This window comes from Leopardus geoffroyi, chromosome C2, assembly GCF_018350155.1.
Source record: "Leopardus geoffroyi isolate Oge1 chromosome C2, O.geoffroyi_Oge1_pat1.0, whole genome shotgun sequence".
Taxonomy (NCBI): Eukaryota; Metazoa; Chordata; class Mammalia; order Carnivora; family Felidae; genus Leopardus; species Leopardus geoffroyi.
Genome location: NC_059333.1, coordinates 49,090,366 through 49,114,458, shown reverse-complemented (window position 1 = coordinate 49,114,458; position 24,093 = coordinate 49,090,366). Strand labels below are relative to the sequence as shown.

The 24,093-nt window shown below is 36.7% G+C and overlaps 1 protein-coding gene and 1 pseudogene across 3 annotated transcripts in view; one reads left to right on the top strand and one right to left on the bottom strand.

Annotated features, from left to right (window-relative positions):
• The window catches only part of IMPG2 (interphotoreceptor matrix proteoglycan 2), an 81,368-nt gene that overhangs the window by 35,558 nt on the left and 21,717 nt on the right, over positions 1–24,093 (top strand). For all 3 annotated transcript variants that reach the window (XM_045501857.1, XM_045501856.1, XM_045501855.1), the window contains 4 exons: positions 137–195; positions 1,570–1,590; positions 9,339–9,583; positions 13,144–13,229. In XM_045501857.1, the coding sequence (XP_045357813.1) occupies positions 137–195; positions 1,570–1,590; positions 9,339–9,583; positions 13,144–13,229 (411 nt within the window). The remainder of the gene's footprint in view (positions 1–136; positions 196–1,569; positions 1,591–9,338; positions 9,584–13,143; positions 13,230–24,093) is intronic.
• On the bottom strand, positions 20,935–21,657 carry LOC123610798 (annotated as a pseudogene).

Genomic DNA, 24,093 nt, shown 5'->3' with positions numbered 1-24,093 from the left:
GCTATGTATCTGTATACATGTACAAGCTTCCACCACTTATAAACAGTGCACTTTATAGTCAGCTCTTAAAGCAGTATTTTATATGTGCCTTTTCACATTTCTACATAGCTAAAAATTTTATTTTTATTTTTAACAGGTTGAAAATGCATTTACTGGGTTACCAGGCTATAAGGACATCCGTGTACTTGACTTTAGGTAAGCAGACTCTAAAAATGTACATGTTCAGTAGCACTCTTTATTTCAATGTAATACCTTTTTAGCTCTTTCTCTTATCCCCCATGCTAGACTCAGAATTCTTAGGGTTTGGGGCATTTGGAGGATAGTTGTGGCCCAGCTCTTGGATGTAGGGGAGCATGAGTAGGGGTACTGTGTAACCTCACAGCATAATTAATAGTGCCAACATCTTAAACTTGGCACCCTCTCTTGTCACGACTTCTGTGTTTACTAGCAATAACAGCAAGCATGTACGTGGCATTTACAGTGTGCCAGGCTTCATATCTATATTAACTCATTTATTCCCAATAGCCATGCTATGAGATAGTTATTATTACTCTTCATTGTTTCTAATAAGCACTCCAGAGCACAGGAAATTTCAGTAATTTACCCAAAGATACTCAGGTAGTTGTCTGTGCAAGGGAGAGGGCCATGACCAGTCTCTCCAGCTCAGCCTTCTCACTTTTCACAGAATACTTCCTCCAGTTGTGACCAAAGCCTCTGTGAGAACCTAAGGATGTGAGGCCTTTGAAGACCCCTCTCATGTGACCTAAAAGGCAACATGACCTTGCAGCCAACTTCCCTGGGTTCAAATCCTGCTTTTGGCACTCCCGGCCAGATGATTTTAGATAAATTACCAAGTTTTAATGTCATATTTGTATAAAAAAGATAATTTACTATTAATTCTGCTTTATTTAAAAAAACTTTGGAAATACTTTGGATAAATTATGTAGCTTCTTTGTTCCTCAGTTTCTTTACCTGTAAAATGGGGATTCTAATGGCTCTTAATAATCTTAATGAGGATTAAATGAATTAATTTTTGTAAAACACTTAGCACAGTTTTCTGCCACATGGGAAGTTCTGTTAAGTGTCTGTTACATAAAATTAATGAATTTTAAAGGCTATGCAATATCCTGTAGTTTAGTCAGTCCTGACCTTTCCCAATCCCTTAAACCCTTTTCTGTATAACACCTTATTTTCTTTTCATTGATTTTAAACTACAAAACTCATTATCTACCAAAAAAAAGTTTCCTAATTTTGTTAATGCCAACAACTGGAGTCCTCTGCTGATCTACTGAAAAAAAATGCTTATTTAGAAAGAGAAAACCTTATAAGAGTGGTTTAAAAAGTAAGTTTAAAGACAGTAAATATTATTATTTTTAAAATAGAATCTTCTCTCTGCCTTTGTTCACTTCCTTCAATCTACAGACATTTGTCAGCATCTGATACTATATAAGCGTTTTGATTTAAGGAAACATTTTAGAGGAAATATATTAAGAACTTGCACTTTGATGAACGATGTGACAATTATAACTGTCTCAAACTCTACTTAACACTTTGAATTTTTATTTTCAGGTCCCCCAAGGAAAATGGCAGGTAGAGTACTTTTTGGCACTTTTTATACTGTTCACTGGTTGAAAGGCAGTTTAGAAAATATGGTATGTTGTATTTTCAGTGTGGAATAACTTCCAATATTAGTGTCCAATATTCCAATATTAGTGTCAGTATCAGTTTCCATCTCCTTACAGATCAGAGGTTGGCAAACTTTTTCACTTAAGGGTCAGGTAGTAAATATTTTAAGCTTTTCAGGCTATATGTTCTCTGTTGCAACTGCTTAACTCAGCCATCAGAGATAATCGATAATACACTGACAATGAATGAGTGTGCCTATATTCCAGTAAAACTTAGTTTATGGAAACTGAAATCTGAAGTTCACATAATTTTCACATGTCACAAAATATTCTTGCTTTGATTTTTTTAAACTATTTAAAAAAGAAAATTCATTAACTCATGGACACTGGGCTGGATTTAGCTCGCAGGATATAGTTTATATAACCCTCCATACACTGTTGACTATCAAGTGCTTTAAATGTTGAGCTATACCTAATTAAAATAGGAATAAAAACTGCCATTAATGTAAGCACTTTCAAGTATACTGTCATTCAGTAACATAATCAAGTGTCACTTTAAGTGGCAAATGAATGGGAGAAAGATCATCTCTACAATAGTTCATTTGCAAAACAAAATCCACTCTACAATTTCTTAGAAAAAGCATAATATAAAAACATAGTCAATACTCTTTGTGGTAGTTGCTTGTCATTTTTTTTGCCTTTGGGCTCAAATTTATTTAAAACTCATTTTCTCAGGGTGCCTGGGTGGCTCAGTCGGTTGAGTGGCTAACTTTGGCTCAGGTCATGGTTTCACAGTTCATAAGTTCAAGACCTGCATCTGGCTCTCTGCTTTCAGTGCAGAGCCCACTTTGGATCCTCTGTCCCTCTTTCTCTCTGCATCTCCCCTGTTCCTGCCTTCTCTATCAAAAATAAATAAACATTAAAAAAACTAATTTTCTCTTGCAATATTGATATAAGTATAATAGAAAATTTATGAAGCAAATTTATAGGTTAATTATGGACATGTTTAGACATACAGTAATACTCCTTCATTGTAATATTTAATATTTGAAAAGAGTGTTCTGACTTCCTCATTTAGAATTATTGTGTTATATGTACGTTTTGTGCTTGCAGTGATGTCTTGGGTCCTTTGTAGTCTTTGCTGCTTTCCACTCACAGAGTCCCCCTTAAGATCTCCTGCAGGGCTGGTTTAGTGGTCATGAGGTCCTTCAGTTTTGTTTGGGAAGATCTTTATCTCTCCTTCTATTCTGAATGACAGCCTTGCTGGATAAAGGATTCTTGGCTGCACACTTTTCCTATTCAGCACATTGAATATTTCCTGCCACTCTCTTCTGGCCTGCCAAGTTTCAATAGACAGGTCTGCTACTAAACTTATGTGTCTACCCTTAAAGGTTAAGGACCTTTAGTCCCTAGATGCTTTCAGAATTCTCTCTTTATCTATGTATTTTGCCAGTTTCACTATGATATGTTATGGTGTTGACCTGTTGTTGATTTTGAAGGGGGTTCTTTGTGCCTCCTGGACTTGGATGTCTGTTTCCTTCCCCAGATTAGGCAAGTCCTCATATATAATTTGTTCAAATAAACCTTCTGCCCCTTTCTCTCTCTCTTCTTCTTCTGGAACTCCTATGAAATGTATATTATTTTGTTTCATTGAATCACTTAGGTCTCTAATTCTCCCCTCATGGTCTAGTAATTTCCTGTCCCTCTGTTTTCAGCTTCATCATTTTCCAAAATTTTATCTTCTGTTTCACCTATTCTCTTCTCTGCTTCTTCCATCCTTGCTGTCACTGCATCTAGTTTATTTTCTATCTCAATGGCAGCATTTTTAAATTCATTGTGGCTATTTCTTAGGTCTTTGATCTCTGCAGCAATGGATTCTCTGTTGTCTTCTATGCTTTTTTTTTTTCAAACCCAGCTACTATCCTATGACTGTTATTCTAAATTCTTATTCAGATATGTTGTTTATATCTGTTTTGAGTGATTCTCTGGCTGTCATTTCTTCCTGGAATTTTTTTTTTTTTTTTTGAGAATTCTTCCATTTCCTCATTTTGGCTAGGTGTCTGTCTTTTACATGTTTTAATAGCTTATTATGTGTCCTATACCTGTGAATACTAGTATATTAAAAAGCGTTATACACTGTCCAGGGCCTGGTACTCTAGGCAGTGTTTTTGGAGTGTGTTGCATGCACTCTGTTGTTGAGTCTTTGGCTCTCTATCCCACTGCACATAGTGGTGGATTGTTGATTTGTTTGTTGAAATAACCCTGGAAAAAGTGAAAAAGGTGTGTGTTGGGGGGGAACCTTATCCCATATGAAGTAATCCTGGAAAAAAGGAAAAAGGTGTGGGGGGAAATTTATCTCAAACAAAGAAAGAAATGAAAGGGGTGAAAAAAAAAATACCAGGCAGAGAATCAAAGAAACTATAAGGTTTAATTCAGAGAGAGAGAGAGAGAGAGAGAGAGAGAGAAAGAGAGAGAGAGAGGAAAATAAAGAAGAAGGAAATACAGAAAAGGTATAAAAAGAATAGAGTAAAAATGCCCGATTAAACAGGCAACCAGAACAGAAAAGGAAAGAAACATATATATATATATATATATATATATATATATAGAGAGAGAGAGAGAGAGAGAGAGAGAGAGAGAGAGAGGAATTGACCCAAAATCCAATCAGAAACTACGAGCTTGATTCCAAAGGGAAGAAAAAAAAAAAAAAAAAAAGAGGGTAGAAGGGGGAAAAAGGGGGGAAAGAGAAGGAAAGAAAAGAGAAAAAGAAAAAAAACGTTAAAAAAAAAACACCCCAGCCTAACAGACAAAAACACTATACTTGTCTGTTGGTGCCTGAGACCAGTGACTGTGCTGGTCTGGAGGAGATGCCTGCTGGTTCACTCAGTGTCAGTTCTGCTCCAGTAAACATGCAGTCACCAGGCACGGAGGGACAGGGTTTGGTGTAAGTGTGTTTTGCCTCCACTGGGGGTGCTGTGCTGTTCCCTGAAGCCCTATGTGTAGGTAATGGGGAGAAAAATGGCAACTCCTCAATCTCTCCTCTTGGCACTGGGTATCTCAAATCATGCTGTTTGTCCTGCTCCACAGTCTTCCACACCTTCTAAGTGCTTGGCTGGGATTCAAAACCCGATGTCTTAAAGGATCCCTCACTGCTTAGACCTGTTTCTGGAGTAGCACCACTCCACCCAGTCCACAAAGGGCCTCTGGCTGGTGCCTGCAGGGTCTTTTGTCTTTGCGGTGGGGGGGTGGGGGGTGGGGAGCATTAAACCTTTTTCCCACAGTACTCTAGGGAAGGACTGTGGTCTCCCAGTGCACCCCTGAGGTCAATTCCGTACCCTGGGCTGGGTCTCTCCCCACCAGGTGCGTGCACAGGGCATGGTCTCCAGTCTGGAGAAAGTCTGGCACCCCTGAAAACTCCGATCTTCAAATCCTAAGGCTATTTGCAAAGTAGAAACTGCAAAGTACAAACTCCTGATTTCTTCTTCCCCAGTCTGTGGTTCAGAGAGGTGTTTCTCTTTTCCAAATATAATACCACACTTTCACAGCCTCTATTTCTCTTCCTTTTGTCTCTCCACGGAAGGGGTCCCCTCCTCTCTGTGCCTATGGGGCCCAGCGCTTTATCTCTACCAATTTGTAAACATCCACCTGTGTCTCACCAAGCTGTCTCCGTCCACCTGTGGAGACTTCTCTGTCACTCTGCAGACTGTATTCCTGGGTATTCTAAGTGTTCTGACTTCAATACAGCTGTGTTTGAGGGACAAGGGAAATCCCAGTCCCCCTACTTCTCCACCATCTTAACTCCTTCTGACGTCCTCATTTTCATTTATATTATTTAAGCAAGTGTTTAGTAAGTACCTAGAAATTGGACAATTCCCGTGCCTACAAAAATGATAACTCTTGGTTTATATCCTCTAGGAATACAGAATCAAAGGAAAACCACTTTTAGAGATATGTCGAAGTACTGCCTCTTTTTTTTTTTTTTCATTTTATTTTCTCAATATCCCTGTGAGATAGTGAAAATGAGAACTATTATTTATTCTCCTTCTGGAGGTGGGGATATTTTGCCCAAGGCAGACAAACTGATTTGCCATAAGTTATATGACTAGGAGGTATCAGATATTTTGACCAAGGTAATCAGAATTTTGATTTCTATACTGTTAGTATGTGTAAACTGTTTTGTGTGTATATATTATAGGTAATGTGTTGACGGCCAGTTCTCAACCAGAGGGCTTGATTGTTTGATTGTTGCCCTCTTGGCATGATTAGAATATGAAAACAACCCAAACTCTCATGTTAATCCTATGACCAAAAGAATGGTATCCAGTTACTGAGTGCTATGTCCTCTATAGGGACACAGATAACAATATGAAGCCATTAGATTTTATGATAGAATTGTTAATCTAGGTACAGTTTCCAAAATTGTTCAGTATTGTCAGATATTAGCCAGTTGATGGAATTTATTCATAACTTTTTGGTATACTTGTGTTCTGACCTGTGTCTAAATGAATGTGTGGCACAGAAATAGTCCATTTATATAATATATAACCTCTCTCTTTCTCTTATTCCATAAGCATTTATATGCATACGAAATTTTCTATTTGCTTTGTATCTGTCTCAAGGTTCACATATTATTTTAAGTTAGTAGGTTACTCATTTGAAGTGAATCAATAATATATCTGCTTGGTATACTTCAAAACTTCAGCTCCAGGCTTTGTAAGTGTGTTCCTTCTTTGTAATAGAAGAAATTTTATAAAAGATGTCTGAGTTTCTCTGAAATATGTTTATTTTGGTGGATGTTAATGAGAGGTAATATTTTTATTTTGTCTCTTTAAAATCTGTGCATGTTAAACAGCCAATCAGGGCATTTGAGGTAAGAGAGTAAGAAAGGGTAAATTTCACCTCCACATGATTGACGTTTCTGGAGAACCTTTCTCTATATAGCAGCTGTTTCAGTCTAGTTCAGAAAATGAAAGATGATGATACAGTGGTGGCTGATTAACTCAGAGGTGCTGAGTGTGGAGAACCAGCCCTGCTTTCTTCAGTCAGATCATGTTTTGTCTTCCAATGTGCTTGCTGCCTCTTATGTACTTCCTTGGCCTCTGGGCTTTCTTTTATTCTGTCCTTCATCCTAAGATGTCTCTTTACTACATTTACCATGCCAGAACTCAGTCTGTTTTGGCTCCTAATGACAGTCTCAGCTCTGAGAATAGAAGGTTTCCCGATTCCTTAAGCATTTCTTTGAGTTCTTTTTCTAGTACAAAACCATGGTAAAGAATTGTAGCATATCTCTGAGGCACTTTATCTTCTTTAATGAATTTCTCCTCACTAGATAATGTAGACTGTAACGGAAGTATTATTTTTAGATATCCAACGCAAATTTTGGGAGACAAATTATATTTTGTCAATAAAGAGTAAAACCTGTAATCTAATCCAGACTACACAGATTTCTTGATCCAAGAACATTTCTCTTGATCTTCTCCGTGTGATATTTAAAAGTCATGCAAGGCACATACATGGTAGACTCCCAGTGAAAGTTGATTCTCCTTGTCTGGTTTTCTGCATAGCATAGGAATGAAATCAGTTTTTTTCCTCCATTTTTTCCTTATCACTGGTTTCTGTCTTAACATGAAATTGGTTTTGCAGAGACCCCAAGAACCTCACCTTTCTGGAGATGTAGTCATGGTCCATCCCATAGAGTTTGGGAAGAGCATGCATATCCTCAGGGGTAGGTTGTGGCTGTGAAGTAATGTCTCTAAAATGATTACTCAGAAGACAGAGATGTATGAAGACAATGCATGCTCTTTAATGTGAAAAATGTAGAGACTAAAATTCTTTGGATCAAGTCAGGAATATCATACTGTTATTTAAGTGGCACAAATTAGTTGTCTTATCTGCCTGCATTAGTGAATAAAATTGACCATTTGTTCTTTCATAATTTTCAAAAGTATTTATTGAACTACTATGAGTCAAGCATTATGCTAGATGCTTGGAACACATACTGTGTGGTGAATTCTGACCAGTAGGTGTCCCTCTTACTATTTTATTCTACCTCAGTGCCATCATTTGGTTATTTTAGTGTATTTTACTGAAATACACCTTACAAAAGAGGGTCAGGAATTACCCATAAATCAACATATTCTGACATGAAAAATTAAGAGACTGAAGGAAGCTCTAGATAACAAGCTGATGTCTTACTACTTTGTAGAGCATCAGGATGTCAAAATCCTCAGTTACCACTTGAAAGCACCTTAAACCATCCCATTAGAAGTGATAGCTTATCAGATCTAGGAAGAAAATCTTATGGAAGTTACTCAGAGTAAGATAAAAACATCATTACAAACCTGATTGTTTGTATGGCTGGTGAGGGAGGTCACTTTCATCGTGTCCCCTGTAGTCCAGGGTGTGGATCTGCAGGAAGCAGGCCTAGGACAGGTCCAAAACTGCCTGTACTCCCAGGAAGAACAGGTCTCTTAAGACCAATTCGTGCTTACCAAATCATAAGATATGATGCACTCTCTAGGATGCCAATTGATTGATTTAAAGCAAGAGATTTGCCAAGTGACCAGTTGTTGCATCGTCTGGCTCATGCATTCTTTACCCATAGGAAAATCTGTAGGGAGTTATAATCAAAGATCTTTTTGCAAGCTTGAAATAAGAGAAAGGAAGTTGGATGATCTTAATGGCCAGTATCATCAAGCCATGCTAGCTTTTCGTGGCTCTCTCCAATCTAAGGATCTACTTTTACAAGGAAGCCATAATACATTGGTCAGAAGATTTCCACTAAATAGTGAAATAAATTAGTTGACTAATCTCTTTTTCTAGAATCCATGAGATCAGTCTCATTATGTTGATACTTTTTGTTTAGATATGTGTATACCTTTATTAGACTGTAGTTTTCTTTTTATATTCAGACAAGTTTAGATTTCTATTTATTTAGTAGGCACTGGGTGCCCTGAAGGTACCATGCTGAACACTGGGGATAGAAACTCAAAGGCAGACTGAAAGGCAGTCACTTTAAACAAAATCTTTTTACACAACCATAAAGGCTGTAATCAAAGAATATATAATAATTTATAAGTAAGTTCAGAGGAGGGAGTGCTTAAATTATTTGTATGCTTTGGTTTGGGAGTCATTTTCCTCCTATTAGAATGTCTGAAGGAGGGAAATTGTTTTCATCTCATGTCTATCTTGAGTGGTTTATCTTCAAGAAGGTAGTGTTCTCCTTTCCTGTGGAAGGATCTTGATGTGACTTGATGGGTACTGCTTCTGATGGCCATATCTCATAGACTGGCTGGAAGCCAGAGTGATGACTAGAACAAAGCTCCTAATGACTTTTTTGCATAATAGTTTAATAAAAGCTACTGAGAGTGGAGCATAGTAGTTCAGAATGCAGGTGCTGGAGTCAAGCAGATATGTGTTTGAATCTTGACTTGCATGTTGCAAAATTTTAGGCAAATCTTCTGACTTCTTTAAAGCTCAGTTTCTTCAATAATAACCTGAAGATAATAAAGACTTTATAGGGTTATTATGAAAATTAAATGAGATAAAGCATGTGAAATACCTGTCACATTGTCTGCAGCGAATGGTGGTGGAATCCATGCCTTATGAGCCCCTCCCCACATCCAGGTGTAATATTTGTTCTCCATGGGTTCAAAGCTCCTTTCTTTGTGCTTCCTTAGCAGGGCCTAATCTCTTCTCTCTTTTAATCCATAGTGGTTTAGATGTTCACTATGCAGTGACCTTCAATGGTGAGGCCATCGGCAATACCACCTGGGACCTAATTAGCCTTCATTCCAACAAGGTGGAAAACCATGGTCTTGTGGGACTGGATGATAAGCCCACTGCTGTTTATGCAATTAGTAACTTCAGAGATTATATTGCTGAGACACTGCACCAGAATTTTTTGTTGGGGAATTCCTCTTTGAATCCAGATCCTGACTCCCTCCGGCTTATCAATGGTGAGTTGATATCCATCATAAAATCCTTGTATAGCTTTCGCTTCTTTTCCAATATACTCTGGTGAAAACTGATTTCCTTAAATATGTGTGGTTCTGAGTATTCTCTAGACTGCATGAGACACAGCTCTTTTGGAGAGACCAGTCAGGAGCTCTTAGGAATACTTGTAGAAAAAAGGCCATAAAGAGAGGAGAAAGTAGAGAAGAGCATGAGATGTAGAAATAGTTTAGGGAAATAGGAGGAAAATATAAGAAAAACAGAAATAGAACCTGTAAGTGTGAATTGAAACAGGTTATAGGACTGCCCGAGCAACCAACACATTAATTCTCTACAGGCAAATCAACTGGTGTGACGACTTAAAAGCCAGAGAGCAGAAGATACAGAGTAGCTCAGGAAAGTTCAGGGAAGATCTTGGTGAAAGAAGAACTGATACTGGGTGATGGGGAGAATCCCAGAGAATTTAGTACTAAGTTTGAATTTAGATAGCTGGAGAGAGCCAGTTATGATCTGAAATCGATAGGTGGATCTGGGATCACCAGGGCAGGGTTGACTACTTTGGATTTAGAGGCTAAAGAGTGGCCTAGTTAATCTCATACTTAAGTTTGCTAAGAATCTGGTAACTAGTATTGCAACAGTTTAACTCATCAGGGACACGGTGTCCTGTTAAATTACTTGCTACTTCATGTTTCCTTCTTTATGATTTCTTCACTCAAGAGTAGTTAGCTTTTAAAATGTCCATGGAGTATATTTTAATGAAGTGATTGCATAGGAGAAGTACCAGCTGCCAAAGAGGAAAATTCATGAATGATAGGCAATACTAACAATGATACATTTTATACCTTCTTCAATTCCTACGTTTTCTTAGGAGAAAAGATCCTGTATCTTTTCAGGCATTTATCACCTAGGCCTCTGTGTGTGTGTGTGTGTGTGTGTGTGTGTGTGTGTTTGTGCGTGTGTGTGTAAATAAACAAACACAAATAGACACAAGACAGAGAAAAGAGAGAAAAAAGGTTAAATAAAATTTTACTATGTATAACTGTTTCTTCCTAAGTAAGGTATTTTTTGAGAGCTGAACTAAAACTTTAAATTGTTTTTCAACTATTTTGTCTGCTAGAATGATGTTTCCTTAATATGACAGTGTGCTAGGTCAGGGTCATAAAGTAGCTTGGGCTTCATATAGGCTATACAGGACTTTAAAGTGGAGAAGCTGTCTTTGTAGATGATAGTGACATTGGGCTATCAGTTCTAAAACACTAAGGAACCTTTGCATTTTGGAGCAGTGCAGGTACCCTGGGCTTATTTTCTCATACACTCCTTTTTCGTCATTCTATCTTGTTGGAATACCTGAGCTAGATAAAATAGTGAAAAGAGAAGAGGCTTGTTATAATCTGAAATTGCTGAATTCCTTTTGGCAAGGCTAGTATAGACTAGTTGAAGACTACCTATGGGGACAGCAAATAGGCAGAAGTTCCCAGGAATCTGGATATTGGGATCAGAAAAAAGATAGCGCTAGGAGGTCATGACCTGAAGGAGATTGGAACCTAAACTGAACAGAAGGTACAAACACCAAGGTTAATAATGAAAGTAGTGGAAGAATGACATGAAGATTAAGGTATTGTGTAGGAAACTAAATCCAGCATAGCAAGGTCTTCCTTTTATGTGGTGCTTGGGAGTAGAGATATCTCCTAGAAGATGTCCTAAAAAAGGAGTTCAACAACAGAGAATTTCTAAGAGAATTTAACAAAAGCTTTAGGATATACAGTACAAACTAATTCAGGTGCTTTGATCTTTCATTAGATGAATGTTTCAGTTGTACAAAATTTCATCCCTAAAATCTATTTCTATTGTCACGCCAACTGAGAGTTCTGAATGGCTGCAGCTTTCTAGGTAACTTGGTCATCAGTTTTTAAAGATATATCATCCTTGACCCATAGAAGACAACTGTAAACACAGTTGAAAAGAGTTTTGGGAAATACTTAAACCGAATAGGGTTTTTGGCTTCTGACTGATCCCTTTATGTCAGGCCAGTGGTAACAGGTGAATAAAGAGAGATTCTGCTTCCATTTTTGGTGCATACACCAGATCAAATTGTGGCAATCCTTTTTTCTTTCTTTAGCTTTTATAGATTCCCTCTCCCCTTCAGGCAAAATCAATTTCTTCTTTGTATCCCATACATAGTATTACATGCCCTCACTTCAGTGTATAATTTGTGTTTATCTCTCTGACATAGGGGATACTTGCATAGGAGAAACTTGGCTTATTAATGTTTATAGTCTCAGCTTTATCAAAGTCTGTGTAACTAGAAATATTCAGTAAACCTTTGTTGAATTAAATTATACAATCTACTGTCTTACCTCTATTGCTCTTTAATATTGGTATAATGATAAACTCTCTGGTGTCCTAGCCCACTTTTCACAGGTCCTTTCTGCCAAAAAGGAAATCATTTTGCATAATTTTCTCCATTCTTAGCATCAACCAAATGAGTTGGAATTTCAGCTTAACTTTTTTATTAAAGTGAAAAAAATTCAATTTAAAAACATCTTCACAGGAATCTTGAAAAGAGTAAATAATGCTTGCAAAAAGAAAAAGAAATTACATAGGAATGTTTTAAATGTAATAGTGAGAAGAATATTTTATGTTGGAGTCTTGTAATTCAGATAGATTGTGTTAATATTGATGTAGGCAGGCTCGGTTCGAGGAGACCAGCCAAGAGAGGGTCCTACAGGACAAGCCAAGAGGGTCCTTGACTATGCACAGGGCAGAAATAAAACGCAAGCCTGCAGGAAGTGAGCAGAGTTATTGAAGATATATATATCTATATATCTATATCTATATCTATGTATCTATATATCTATCTATATATCTACATATAGATATATACATCTACATATACATCTTCATATATATCTACATATATGAATGGAGAGAGAGAGGGCATGCAGATATATATGATGTATCTGGGAGAGTTGGAAAAGGAAAGGAGAGAGTCTTGTCTTTGGGGTCTGGGGTTTTTACTGAGGGCTGTGGTCTGGTGTACATGTTGTCCTCTCAGGCATCCAAGAATCATCTAGAACAAGGACAGGTCCAGGTGTTCTTCATAAGTCACATTCCTTGGAGTCAGGGGGTCTTGGCATTGAGATGTCTAGTACTGGTGGTCTGGAACATGCATATGATGACCTCGTCTGGTCATTCTTGTGTGGTCCTTCCTTAGATGTTACCTTTTGTGCTGGAAGCCTCTAAAGAAATCATTAATTCCTTATCCCTTACAGGAGGACATACACTATTTGTTCTATAAGGCATGTGTAAAGTGAGGATGTAGGTCGTAGTAAGAATAGAAGCAGGAAAAAGAGCAAGAAGCAAATTTTTATGGAGTCCTTCAGTTTCCCCCTCTCAATATAAGTAAACTCTCTGAATAAAGTAACAGAAATTTTCTAAGCAAGTCTGCGTTACCTGCTGTGCCAAGATCTAAACTATAAAATCTAAACTTATTTTTAGTTGTCCCTGAACCTCAAATACAATAGTGTCTCAACTAAAAATGTTTTCTATATTGTTGTTTCTTCAGTGAGAGGGGTTTTACTTCCTGAAACTGAAGACCTAGTTTGGAACACCCAAAGTTCAAGTCTTCAGGCAACCCTACCATCCATTTTGGTAAGTATGTTTCTATGTTTTATGCCTAGAATTAGGCCCTCCAACTTTCTTCTTTGTACACTCACCTGATTACTTTGGCATCATGAATTTCCTGAGCTGTTCCTGTTTCAAACATTTTCTTAAATCATCCTTGGAACATGATTCACAGTTGTCAGCTCCAGTGTCCCAAGTATTGGTTCAGAAAATTTAAGCCTTCTGCAGTGGTTAAATGAAGTCTACGGTGGTTAATTGCCAAGCTCCACATGTGGTATAAAACTTATTTATGGTTTATACTTGTTTGGTAATAATTAAGCTGTAAGTGCCCGCTGAGTTGTTCTCTAAAAGTTACTCAGAAATAGTTTTTATAGCTAAGACTATAAATTGAAGTACATAGGGACAGAGTATAGATTTGTGCTCCAAGGACTGTATTGAAGAAAAATGTTAGACTTTAAGGCATATACAATAGTGTGTGTGTGTGGAAGAGAAAGAGAAAGAAGCGTGAAAATAACAGCTAGCTGACAAATGACAGGGACTCAACATCAGGCATCCTTTTAACCTGGATTGAAAACATTCCTATTTGCACAGACAGAGCATGGAATGAACTTTCCTTTTTGTTCTTATCACACAACTTCCCTAGGTGATCCTCTATCTGCTCCAGATCTTCGCTTGCCACTTCACCTATAGAGAGGCATCTAGTAGAAGAGAAAGTGGCTTCCAGTGTAGTTGAAACAACACCACCACTGACAACTATACAACACCACCACCATCACTAGAGACTAGCTGGTTACAATGCATACATGAATCTTTTGTTATCCCATAGACACAGTAGGGGGGCTCCTTCTACATTCCCTACTCCTACTCTCTTGAGCTTTTTTCTGTCTCATATCAGCTTTTTAAAATATTTGTTTCTTGACTTTAATCCTTCAATGAACATTCATAACGTCTCCCCCAAATTCATTTAACCACTGATATATGCAGCCATTTCTTCTACTCAGCTATTGAGCAACTCAGTTTTGAAATGTGATGTCATTGGAAATAGTCTTTTTACTGAGTTCTATGTTGGAGAAGGAAAGTTAGGGGTTATTGACATTAGAGATTGCATTATTTGGTGTTTATTTATTCATTCACTGACTCATTCATTCCAATATATTTATTTTGTGATTTTCATGTGCCAAGTGCTGGGGAAACTAAGATGAGTAAGGGTGTGGGCTTGCCTACAAGAAGTTTTCAGTCTGGTGACAGATGTGTACACAAAGAAGGTGATGTTGTCATAGAAGTCCATTCAGGATGCAGTGGCAGACGATGGTGATTCACTGTGAACATGACATCACTAATCTCCATGCCTTCTAATCATGTTCATCTCAGGCTTCTCTAACCACAGACCTGTGATGATACTGAGAATGATGTTGTAAAGATAGGAGTTTCTATATGAGCCAGACGTTTGCAAACTGGAGACCAGCCAGCTGGATCCAGCTATAAGCATGTGCTTTGGAATCAGTTTTTTTACAAAGCCAATATTTAGCAATTAGGATATTTTTACAGAAAAATGAAGATTTCTAACCTCTTTTGAAAACCAGCGTGATCTGGTATCATTAGGTTCACATTCCCCTGTTGCAGAAAAGTGGCTAGGGTTTGGCTAAAAGGGGCTGCCCTTCGATGATGACAAGCACTGACTAACTGGGCTCAGATGTTTATTCATGATGCCTGTAATGTGGTTCCATTTGCGTCAAAGCCAACCCCTGGGGCTTTTGAATAGTGATAACTGTGGGGCATTAAGTAACAATTTGAGGAGACAGTGGAATGTTAATAGATGATAATAAGGCATGAAAAAAAGGATGATTAATTAGAAGTGTGTGGTTATTGGTTTTCCTCCCTCTTTTTTTGGGCAACTGTTAACAAGATTTTGTTCTTTCATAGAAATGAGATTTAAAATATTTTTTTTACAGATTTGATTTTTAGAAATTATTTTAGAGGTAGGATGTTGGGATACTGAATTTGACACCTTTTGGCATCCTGACTTGGAAAATCACATGTTGCACAGTATGCTTTCTATAGCACTAGCAAGCTTTTCATTTGGCATACCCAGAAGTGAAACTGGCTGGTATAAGTTAATATACTACATTGAACTAAAAGAAGAATTCTTGAGTTGAATTTGTTACTATGGGAACATCTATTCCTATGAAAATAAATGAAGTGCTATTACTGGCATGTATATGTCATACCTTTCACAATGTATGACAAAGTTTTATTGCCAAGCCATTTTTTAGGGGGTGCTTATTTGGAGTAGATTAGATGGTCATCCTTATTTAAAAAGTCAAATTGTTTCCTTTCACTTTTTATGTGGTCTACTTGAGACTTGACTTTCATCAAAGATGTTATGTATTGTTTTACTTTTAATTTTTATGGAATGGAAAGGCATTTTATTTGTATATACTGAAATTGTCTATATTGTTTAGGGATTTCTTTTTCATTGAGGGTTGATCTGCTTTCCTAATGTGCGTCTGGTCACAGGAACTGTCTGATAAAACTCAATTTTTTCAGTATGGGATAAAGGGCTTAAGCCATTTCACTTTTTTTACTTTTAAAAATTTTTAAATGTTTATTTATTTTTGAGAAAGAAAGAGTGTGAGTGGGGGGGGGGGTTGCAGAGAGAGAGGGAGATGCAGAATCCAAAGCAGGCTCCAGGCTCTGAGCTATCAGTACAGAGCCTGATGCGGGGCTCGAACTTGTGAACCACGAGATCATGACCTGAGCCTAGTTGGATGCTTAAGTGTCTGAGCCACCCAGGCGCCCCAGTAGTTGTATTTTTAATTTTTTAGGAACCTCTGTATTATTGTCCATAATAGCTATACCAGTTTATATTCCTACCAATGTGGTAGACATTTGTATGTATCTCTCAGTGAACAGTCTGGAATAGTGGGGAAAGTATGGGGACTGAGAACTCTGGAAACTCAGGAGTGTAATTCTGAATCTTTCCTCTATTTTCTGTGATTGTGGGCATTTCACTTCTATGAACCTCAGTTTCTTTAATAGGCAAGGTTAGACTACAGTTGATAGGATGGTATATGATTCTTCTAATTTGCTCTTGAATTCAGTTTGCTAATATTTTGTTGGCAATTTTTGCATCATATTCATCAGGGATATATATTTTTTGTAGTATCTTTGTATGGTTTTGGTATCAGGGTAATGCTGGCCTTGTAAAATATGTTTGGGAGTGTTCACTCCTGTTTCATTTTTGGGAAGGATTTGAGAAGGGCTGGCATTAATTTTTCTTTAAGTGTTTGGTAGAATTACCAGTGAAGCCATCTGGTCCTATATATGTTTGTTAGGTCCATTTGGTCTAAAGTATAGTTCAAGTACATCATTTTTTATTGATTTTTTTCCTCTGGATTATCTAGCCAGTATTAAAAATGGGGATTTTGCTGTCCCCTATTATTTTTTAATTTATATTTTAGTTGACATACAGTGCAAAATTGGTTTTAAGAGTAGAATTCAGTGATTCATCATTTACATACAACACCCAGTGCTCATCACAACAAGCGCCCTCCTTAATACCCATCACCCATCTAGCCCATCTCCCACCCAACTCCCTCCATCAATTCTCAGTTTGTTCTCTGTCATTAAGAGTCTCTTGTTTGTTTCCCTCTGTCCTCTTCTCATGCCAACCATATGTTCATCTGTTTTGTTTCTTAAATTACACATATTAGTGAAATCATACGGTGTTTGTCTTTCTCTTATTGACTTACTTCCCTTAGCATAATAAATTCTAGGGTGGACATTTGGGCTCTCTCCATAGTTTGGCTATTGTTGATAATGCTGCTATAAACATTGGGTGCATGTGCCCCTTTGAGCCAGCATGTTTGTATCCTTTGGGTACATACCTAATGGTGCAATGCTGGATCATAGGGTAGTTCTATTTTTAGTTCCTTAAGGAAGCTCCATACTGTTCTCTAGAGTGGCTGCACCAGTTTGCATTCCCACCAACAGGTCCCCTTTCTCTGTATCCTCATCAACACCTGTTGTTTCCTGTGTTGTTAATTTTAGCCATTCTGACAGGTGTGAGATGGTATCTCATTGTGTTTTTGATTTGTATTTCCCTGATAATAAGTGAGGAAATCCCCTATTATAATATTGTTATATACCTCTCCCTTCAGATCTGTTAATATTTGCTTTATATATACCAGTGCTTCAATGTTGGGTGCCATTATATCTATAATTGTTATATCCTCTTGATGAATTAACATCTTTATTATTATATAATGACCTTATTGGTCTCTTGTTACAGTTTTTGATTTAAAGTCTATTTTGTCTGATATAAGTATAGCTATGCCTGCTTTCTTTGGTTTTCTATTTGTATGGAATATCTTTTCTTATCCCTTCACTTTGAGCCTTTATGTATATTTAACCGAAGTGAGTCTGTTGTGGTCAGAGTAGAGTTGGGTCTTGTTTCTTATACATTTAGCCACTTTTCGCCCTTTGGGGAATTTAGTCCATTTACATTCAGAGTAACTTGATGAGTAAGTACTTATTTCTACCTTGTTAGTGTTTTCTGGCCCTTTTGTAATTCCCTTCTTTCTTTGTTTCTGTCTTGGTGTCTTCCTCTGTGAATTCATTGTTTTCCATAGTGGTAAGCTGTGATTCTCTCTTGTTTTTCTTTTGTGTATCTACTGTAGGTTTTTGCTTTATGGTGACCATAAGGCTTACATAGAACATCTTAGAGATATAGAAGTCTATTTTTATGTTAGTAACTTAACTTTCATGGCATACAAAAACTCTACCCTTTTACTCCCCTCTACTTTTGGTTTTTGATGTTACAATTTAATTCTTTTTATATTGTATTCATTAACAAATTATTATGGCTATAGTTATTTTTAATACTTTTGTCTTTTAACTTTTTTACTATAGTTCAGTGGTTAACACACAATATTACCCACATTACAGTATTTTATTATATACTACTTTACCAGTATGTTGTATATTTTCATATGTTTTCATGTTACTAATTGGCATCCTTTTATTTCAGTTTCAGCATTTGTTGTAAAGCAGGTTTAGTAGTAATGAATTCCCTCAACTTTTGTATATCTAGGGACGTCTTTATCTCTCCTTCACTTCTGAAAGGCAGCTTTGTTGGATAAAGTATTCTTGGTTGGCCGTTTACTTCTGACAGCACTTTGAATATACCATCCCAGTTTGTATTGGCTTTAAATTTTCTGCTGGGAAATCCACTGATAGCATAATGAGGACTCCTGTGTAGGTCAGAAGCTTTTTTCTCTTGTTGCTTCAAGAGTCTCTCTTTGTCTTAGATTTTTGATGGTTTTATTATAATGTGTCTTGGAGAAGGTCTTTTCAAGTTGAATTTGCTGGAGGTTCTATGAAGGTTACGAACTTGGGTGGTCAAAATCTCCACAGATTTGGGAAATTCTCAGCCATTATTTCATTAAGAAAACTTTCTGGCCCCTTGTCTCTGTTCTCCTCCTGGGACTCCAGTAATTCAGATTGCTCCTTTGATGGTATCTCATTGTTTATGTTTCTCATTGTTTATGTTACGTAGGTTTTCTTCACTTTTTTCTATTCTTTTTTTTTCTTCTTTTCTGACTGAATAATTTCAAAGATTTGTTTTCTACTTCACAGATTCTTTCTTCTGTTTGATACATTCTGCTGTTGATGCTATTGTATTTTTCACTTCATTCATTGTATTCTTCAGTTCAGAATTTGTTTTGTTCTTTATTATGACTCTTTTTTATGGTTCTTTATTATTATTATTATTTATTATTTTTGAAAAAGGGTCTCAGTAGTAATAGAATCACCAAGATAGAGTTATATGTAGGCTTAAGGGAGTAAAAAAAGGAATGTTGAGGTATGCAGAGACTAGTAGTTAGAAGCCATTACCATCTATTGGATTTAGGCCAAGGGGAAAAAAACTGTTACCAGATCCCAGTGATAGCTTAAGCTGTAATTGTAGGGATACAGATATTGTAAGAGACACATTATTGGAGGGAGCAGGGAAGAATTAGCCAAACCTCTCACTTTTCTTATCCTTTGATTGTCTGCTTGTGCATCCCATTGAACAAACTCAAACAGAAGAGAGTTGGTAAAAAAGCAGGGATGATAAAGTTATCAGGAGTCAGCTTCCCAGGGAAGAAAGCAGGGAAGAGAAGAATCTGGGGTGGTGGCAATAAAGAATAAGCAGCATGATGGCCCACTTAAACTAGGACTGATTAAAACAGCACGGACAGACAGGAAGTGATTGTTTCACTGAGTTCCACAAAAGAAAATAAGTTTACTTGGCAGAAATAGTTAAGAATAGTTAGTTTAGAAATAGTAGGTGAAACTGAGGGGATATGTACATATAGCCAATGACCTTCTGTTATTATCTCTTTGGTGCATTTGTCACTAGGAGAAGGGATAAGTCGGGATGTGCCCAGTGATTTCTTGCATCATGTTCCCTCCCTTGTGATTGGAAGAATGTGTTATCCTAAAGCTTCTCACATAGACCTTTGATGGATGGACAAGAGGAAGTGTAGGCAGAACATAAAAGACTAATTAGGTCATAACATTGGGTTGAATCCCTCCTTAGGCCAGTAAGTTCTGTTTTATTTCATGGTCACAGACTGAGCTATAATTAACCACATTAATGTATGCTTTTGTTTAAAAAGCGTATTAGGCTTGACAGTGTATGTCAGTGGATATTCACCACCACTGTTTAGGAATCTCTGGAGGAAGGGGGGCCGATTTTTCTTATAGTTTTTTATTTTCTTATTTTTCATGGGCTTCATTTTATTCATAGCTATTCCATGAATTCTAGTCTTTAGATGGGTTTATGTGTATGGGAATTTTTTCAATTGAAGTATAATTGACATGAAATTTTATATTAGTTTCATGTGTACAGTATAGTGATTAGACGTTTGTATGCATTGTGATTTTATTACCACAGTAGTTCTAGTTACTATCTGTCATCATACAAAATTAATACAATGTTATTGACTATATTCCCCTTGCTGTACTTTACATCCCCATAACTTATTTATTTTATAACTAGAAGTTTGTACTTCTTGATGCCCTTTACCCGTTTTGTCTTCCTCCTCCAACCCCCTTTCCCATGGCAATCACTGTTCTGTTTTCTGTATCTATGAGTCTGGGTTTTGGTTGTTTGCTATTTTGTGTTTTAGATTCTATTTATAAGTGAAATCATGCAGTATTTGTCTTTCTCTGTCTGACTCATTTCACTTAGCATGATAGCCTCAAGGTCCATCCATGTTGTCACAAATGGCAAGACCTCATTCTTTTTTATGACTGAGTAGTATTCCATTGTATATACACACCACATCTTTATCCATTCATTGATTGATGGACATATCTTGGCTTGTAGGTTGTTTACATATCTTGGCTTTTGTAAATAATGCTGAAGTAAACTTAGGGGTGCATATATCTTTTTGAGTTAGTGTTTTTGTTTTCTTTGGTTAGATACCCAGAAGTAGAATGCTAGATCATGTGGTAGGTCTAGTTTTAATTTCTTGAGGAGACTCTATACTATTTTCCACGATGGCTGTACCAGTTTATATTCCCACCAATATGCACATGTTCCCTTTTCTCTACATCCTCGCAAACACTTGTTGTTTTTTGTCCTTTTGATTTTAGCCATTCTTACAGGTGTGAGGTGATATCTCATTGTGGTTTTGATTTGCAGTTCCTTGATAGTTAGTAATATTGAGCATGTTTTCATGTGTTTGTTGGCCATTTGTCTGTCTTCTTTGAAAAAATGTCCATTTAGATCTCTGTCCATTAGAAAAATGGATCAGTTATTTAATTAGGTTCTTTGTAAGAAATTTAAAACACCAATTTGTGAGGACAAACTCTGTTTGTGAGAGAAAACACAGAGCAGAGGTAGCCCTGAAGCTGAGGAACAGCTTTGATTTTTGGCAGAATTTGTGAGTCTACAGCTTTCTGATCAACCTTGTGTTGTTCTGTCATCTCATACTTCTCTTTCTCCATGTTTAAGATCTCACCTTCCCGGTGTCTGGGTTTACACACCTTTTTTTTTTTTTTTTTCTTGAAGTAAGCATCAGTGAGATGTTTTGGGATTTGCACACTGCTGATATGAATTTTTTGTGGAGGTGGCAATGACAAATTTCTGATGTGTTCTACACAGAGGATCTTGATTAAGGGCCAGAAGTCCAGTCACAGGTACTAAGCCACTGCTCAGTTGCTTCTGGAAAATTACCCTCTTGCCTCTGTGGTACCCAGTAAGGATGAACAAATGGTCCCAGGAGTGATGGTAGCTCATAGTTTTCTCACATGCTGACTGAAAGGTTTTGTTTTGTTTTGTTTTGTTTTGCTGTGGCTCAATAGCTTTTGAGGCATATCTTCAGTAGGGTAATCCCTAGGCATTTTGTGAAGTTTAACCACTCAGGTACCACAATTCTTGTCACCACCAACTGGTTTTGTGACAATAGCAAGAAACTTCTCCTTCTTTTTCTTTTCATCCTGGATTTAGCTGCTAAATACTTCCTCTTATACATGGCCTTTCTGGAGTACATAGCTAATCAGGAATATCTGCCACTTGCTCTGATGAGGACAGGGTTTCACCTTCAGAGGGGCTTCCCCTTCTTTGGAGTTTTAGCATTGAGATTACCCTTCTTAACCTGCCACCAGCATCAGCCTTCTTGGCTTCACGTGTCTTCTACTTAGTATCTGGCTTCTCAGCTTTTTCACCTGCCATCTTGCAAGATGGGAAAGAGTGATCTCTGTCCATTTTTAAAATCAAATTGTAAATTTTGTTACTGAATTGTATGAGGACTTTATATATTTTGGATATTAACCCATTATTGAATATATGATTTGCAAACATCTTTTCCCATTCAGTAGATTGCCTTTTCATTTTGTTGATGGTTTCTTCACTGTACGGAGGCTTTTCATTTTGATATAATCTCATTTGTTTATTTTTGTTGCCCCTGCCTTTGGAGCCAGATCCAAAACTTATTGCTAAGATCAATGTCAAGGAGCTTACTGCCTATGTTTTCTTCTAGGACTTTTATGGTTTTAGGTCTTACATTTAAGTCTTTAATCATTTTGAGTTAATTTCTATATACGGTATTAGTGGTCCAGTTTCATTGTGTGTGTGTGTGTGTGTGTGTGTGTGTGTGTGTGTGTGTGTAGCTGTCCCATTTTCCCAGCACCATTTATCGAAGAAACAGTACTTTCCTCATTGTATATTCTTGCTTCCTGTGTCATAAATCATTGACCATATGTGCATGAGTTTATTTCTGGGCTCTCTCTTCTTTTCCATTGATGTATGTGTCTGTTTTTATGCCAATACTATACTGTTTTGATTATTATAGCTTCGTAGTATAGTGAACTCAGAGAGTGTGATACCTCTGACTTTGTTCTTTCTCAAGATTACTTTGCCTATTTGGGGGTCTTTTGTGGTTCCGTACAAATTTTAGAATTGGTTTTTCTAGTTTTGTGAAAAATACCATTGAAATTTTGATATGGATTACATTGAATCTGTGTAGATTACTTTGGGTCATTTGGACATTTTAATATTAATTCTTCCAATCTAGGAGCATGGAATGTCTTTCCATTTATTGTGTCTTTAGTCTCTTCATCAATGTCTTATAGTTTTCAGTGTACAGGTCTTTCACCTCCTTCAGTGAATTTATTCCTGGGTATGTTATTCTTTTGGTACAATTGTAAATGATTATTTTCTTTATTTTAAGATTATTTTCATGATTTTTTCTGATAGTTTATTAGTGTATAAAAATGCAACAGATTTTTGTATATTAATTTTGTATCCTGCAACTTTACTGAGCTCATTTATTAGCTCTAATATTTTTTTGTGTGGATTCTTTTGGGGTTTTTATATGTAGTATCATGTCCATCTGCAAATGGTGACAATTTACTTTTTTAATTTCCATTTTGGTTGTCCTTTATTTCTTTTTCTTGCCAAGTTGCCAAGTTGTATTTTCAATGCAATGTTGAATAAAAGTGGCAAGAGTGGGCATCCTTGTCTTGTTCCTGATCTTATAGGAAGTGCTTTAAGCTATTCATTGTTGAGTATGACATTAGCTATGGGGTTTTAATATATGGCTTTTATTATGTTGAGGTGTGTGCCACCTATACCCATTTTGTTGAGATTTTTTATCATAAATGAATGCTGAATTTTGTCAAAAGCTTTTCCTGCATCTATTGAGATGATCACATAATTTTTATCTTTCATTTTGTTAATGTGTTGTATCACATTGATTGATTTACAGATGTTGAACCATTCTTGCATCTCTGTAATAAAGCCTACTTGATTATGGTATATGATCTTTTTAATGTATTGTTGAATTTGGTTTGCTAATATTTTTTGAAGATTTTTGCATCTATATTCATTAGGAATATTCCTGTGATTTTTTTTTTTTTTTTTGTAGTGACCTTGTCTGGTTTTGGTATCATGGTAATGCTAATCTCATTAAATGAGTGTGGAAGCATTCCTTCCTTTTCAGATTTTTGGAAGAACTTGAAAAGGATAGGTATCAAATCTTTTTTTTTTTGTTTTGCATGTTTAGTAGAATTTATCAGTGAGACAATCTGGTCCTGGATTTTTGTTGGGAAGTTTTTTATTCAATCTCCTAACTAGTAATTGGTTTATTCATATTCTCTGTTTCTTCTCGATTTAATCTTGGTAGATTCTATGTTGTTAGAATGTCTCCATATCTTGTAGGTTGTCTAATTGTTGGCATACAACTGTCCATAGTAGTTTCTTAGGATCCTTCATATTTCTGTGGTATCATTTGTAACTTCTCTTTTATTTCTGGTTTTATGTATTTGAGTTCTCTATTTTTTTCCTTGGTGAATCTAGCTAAAGGTTTTTCACTTTTGTTTATCTTTTTGAAGAAACAGT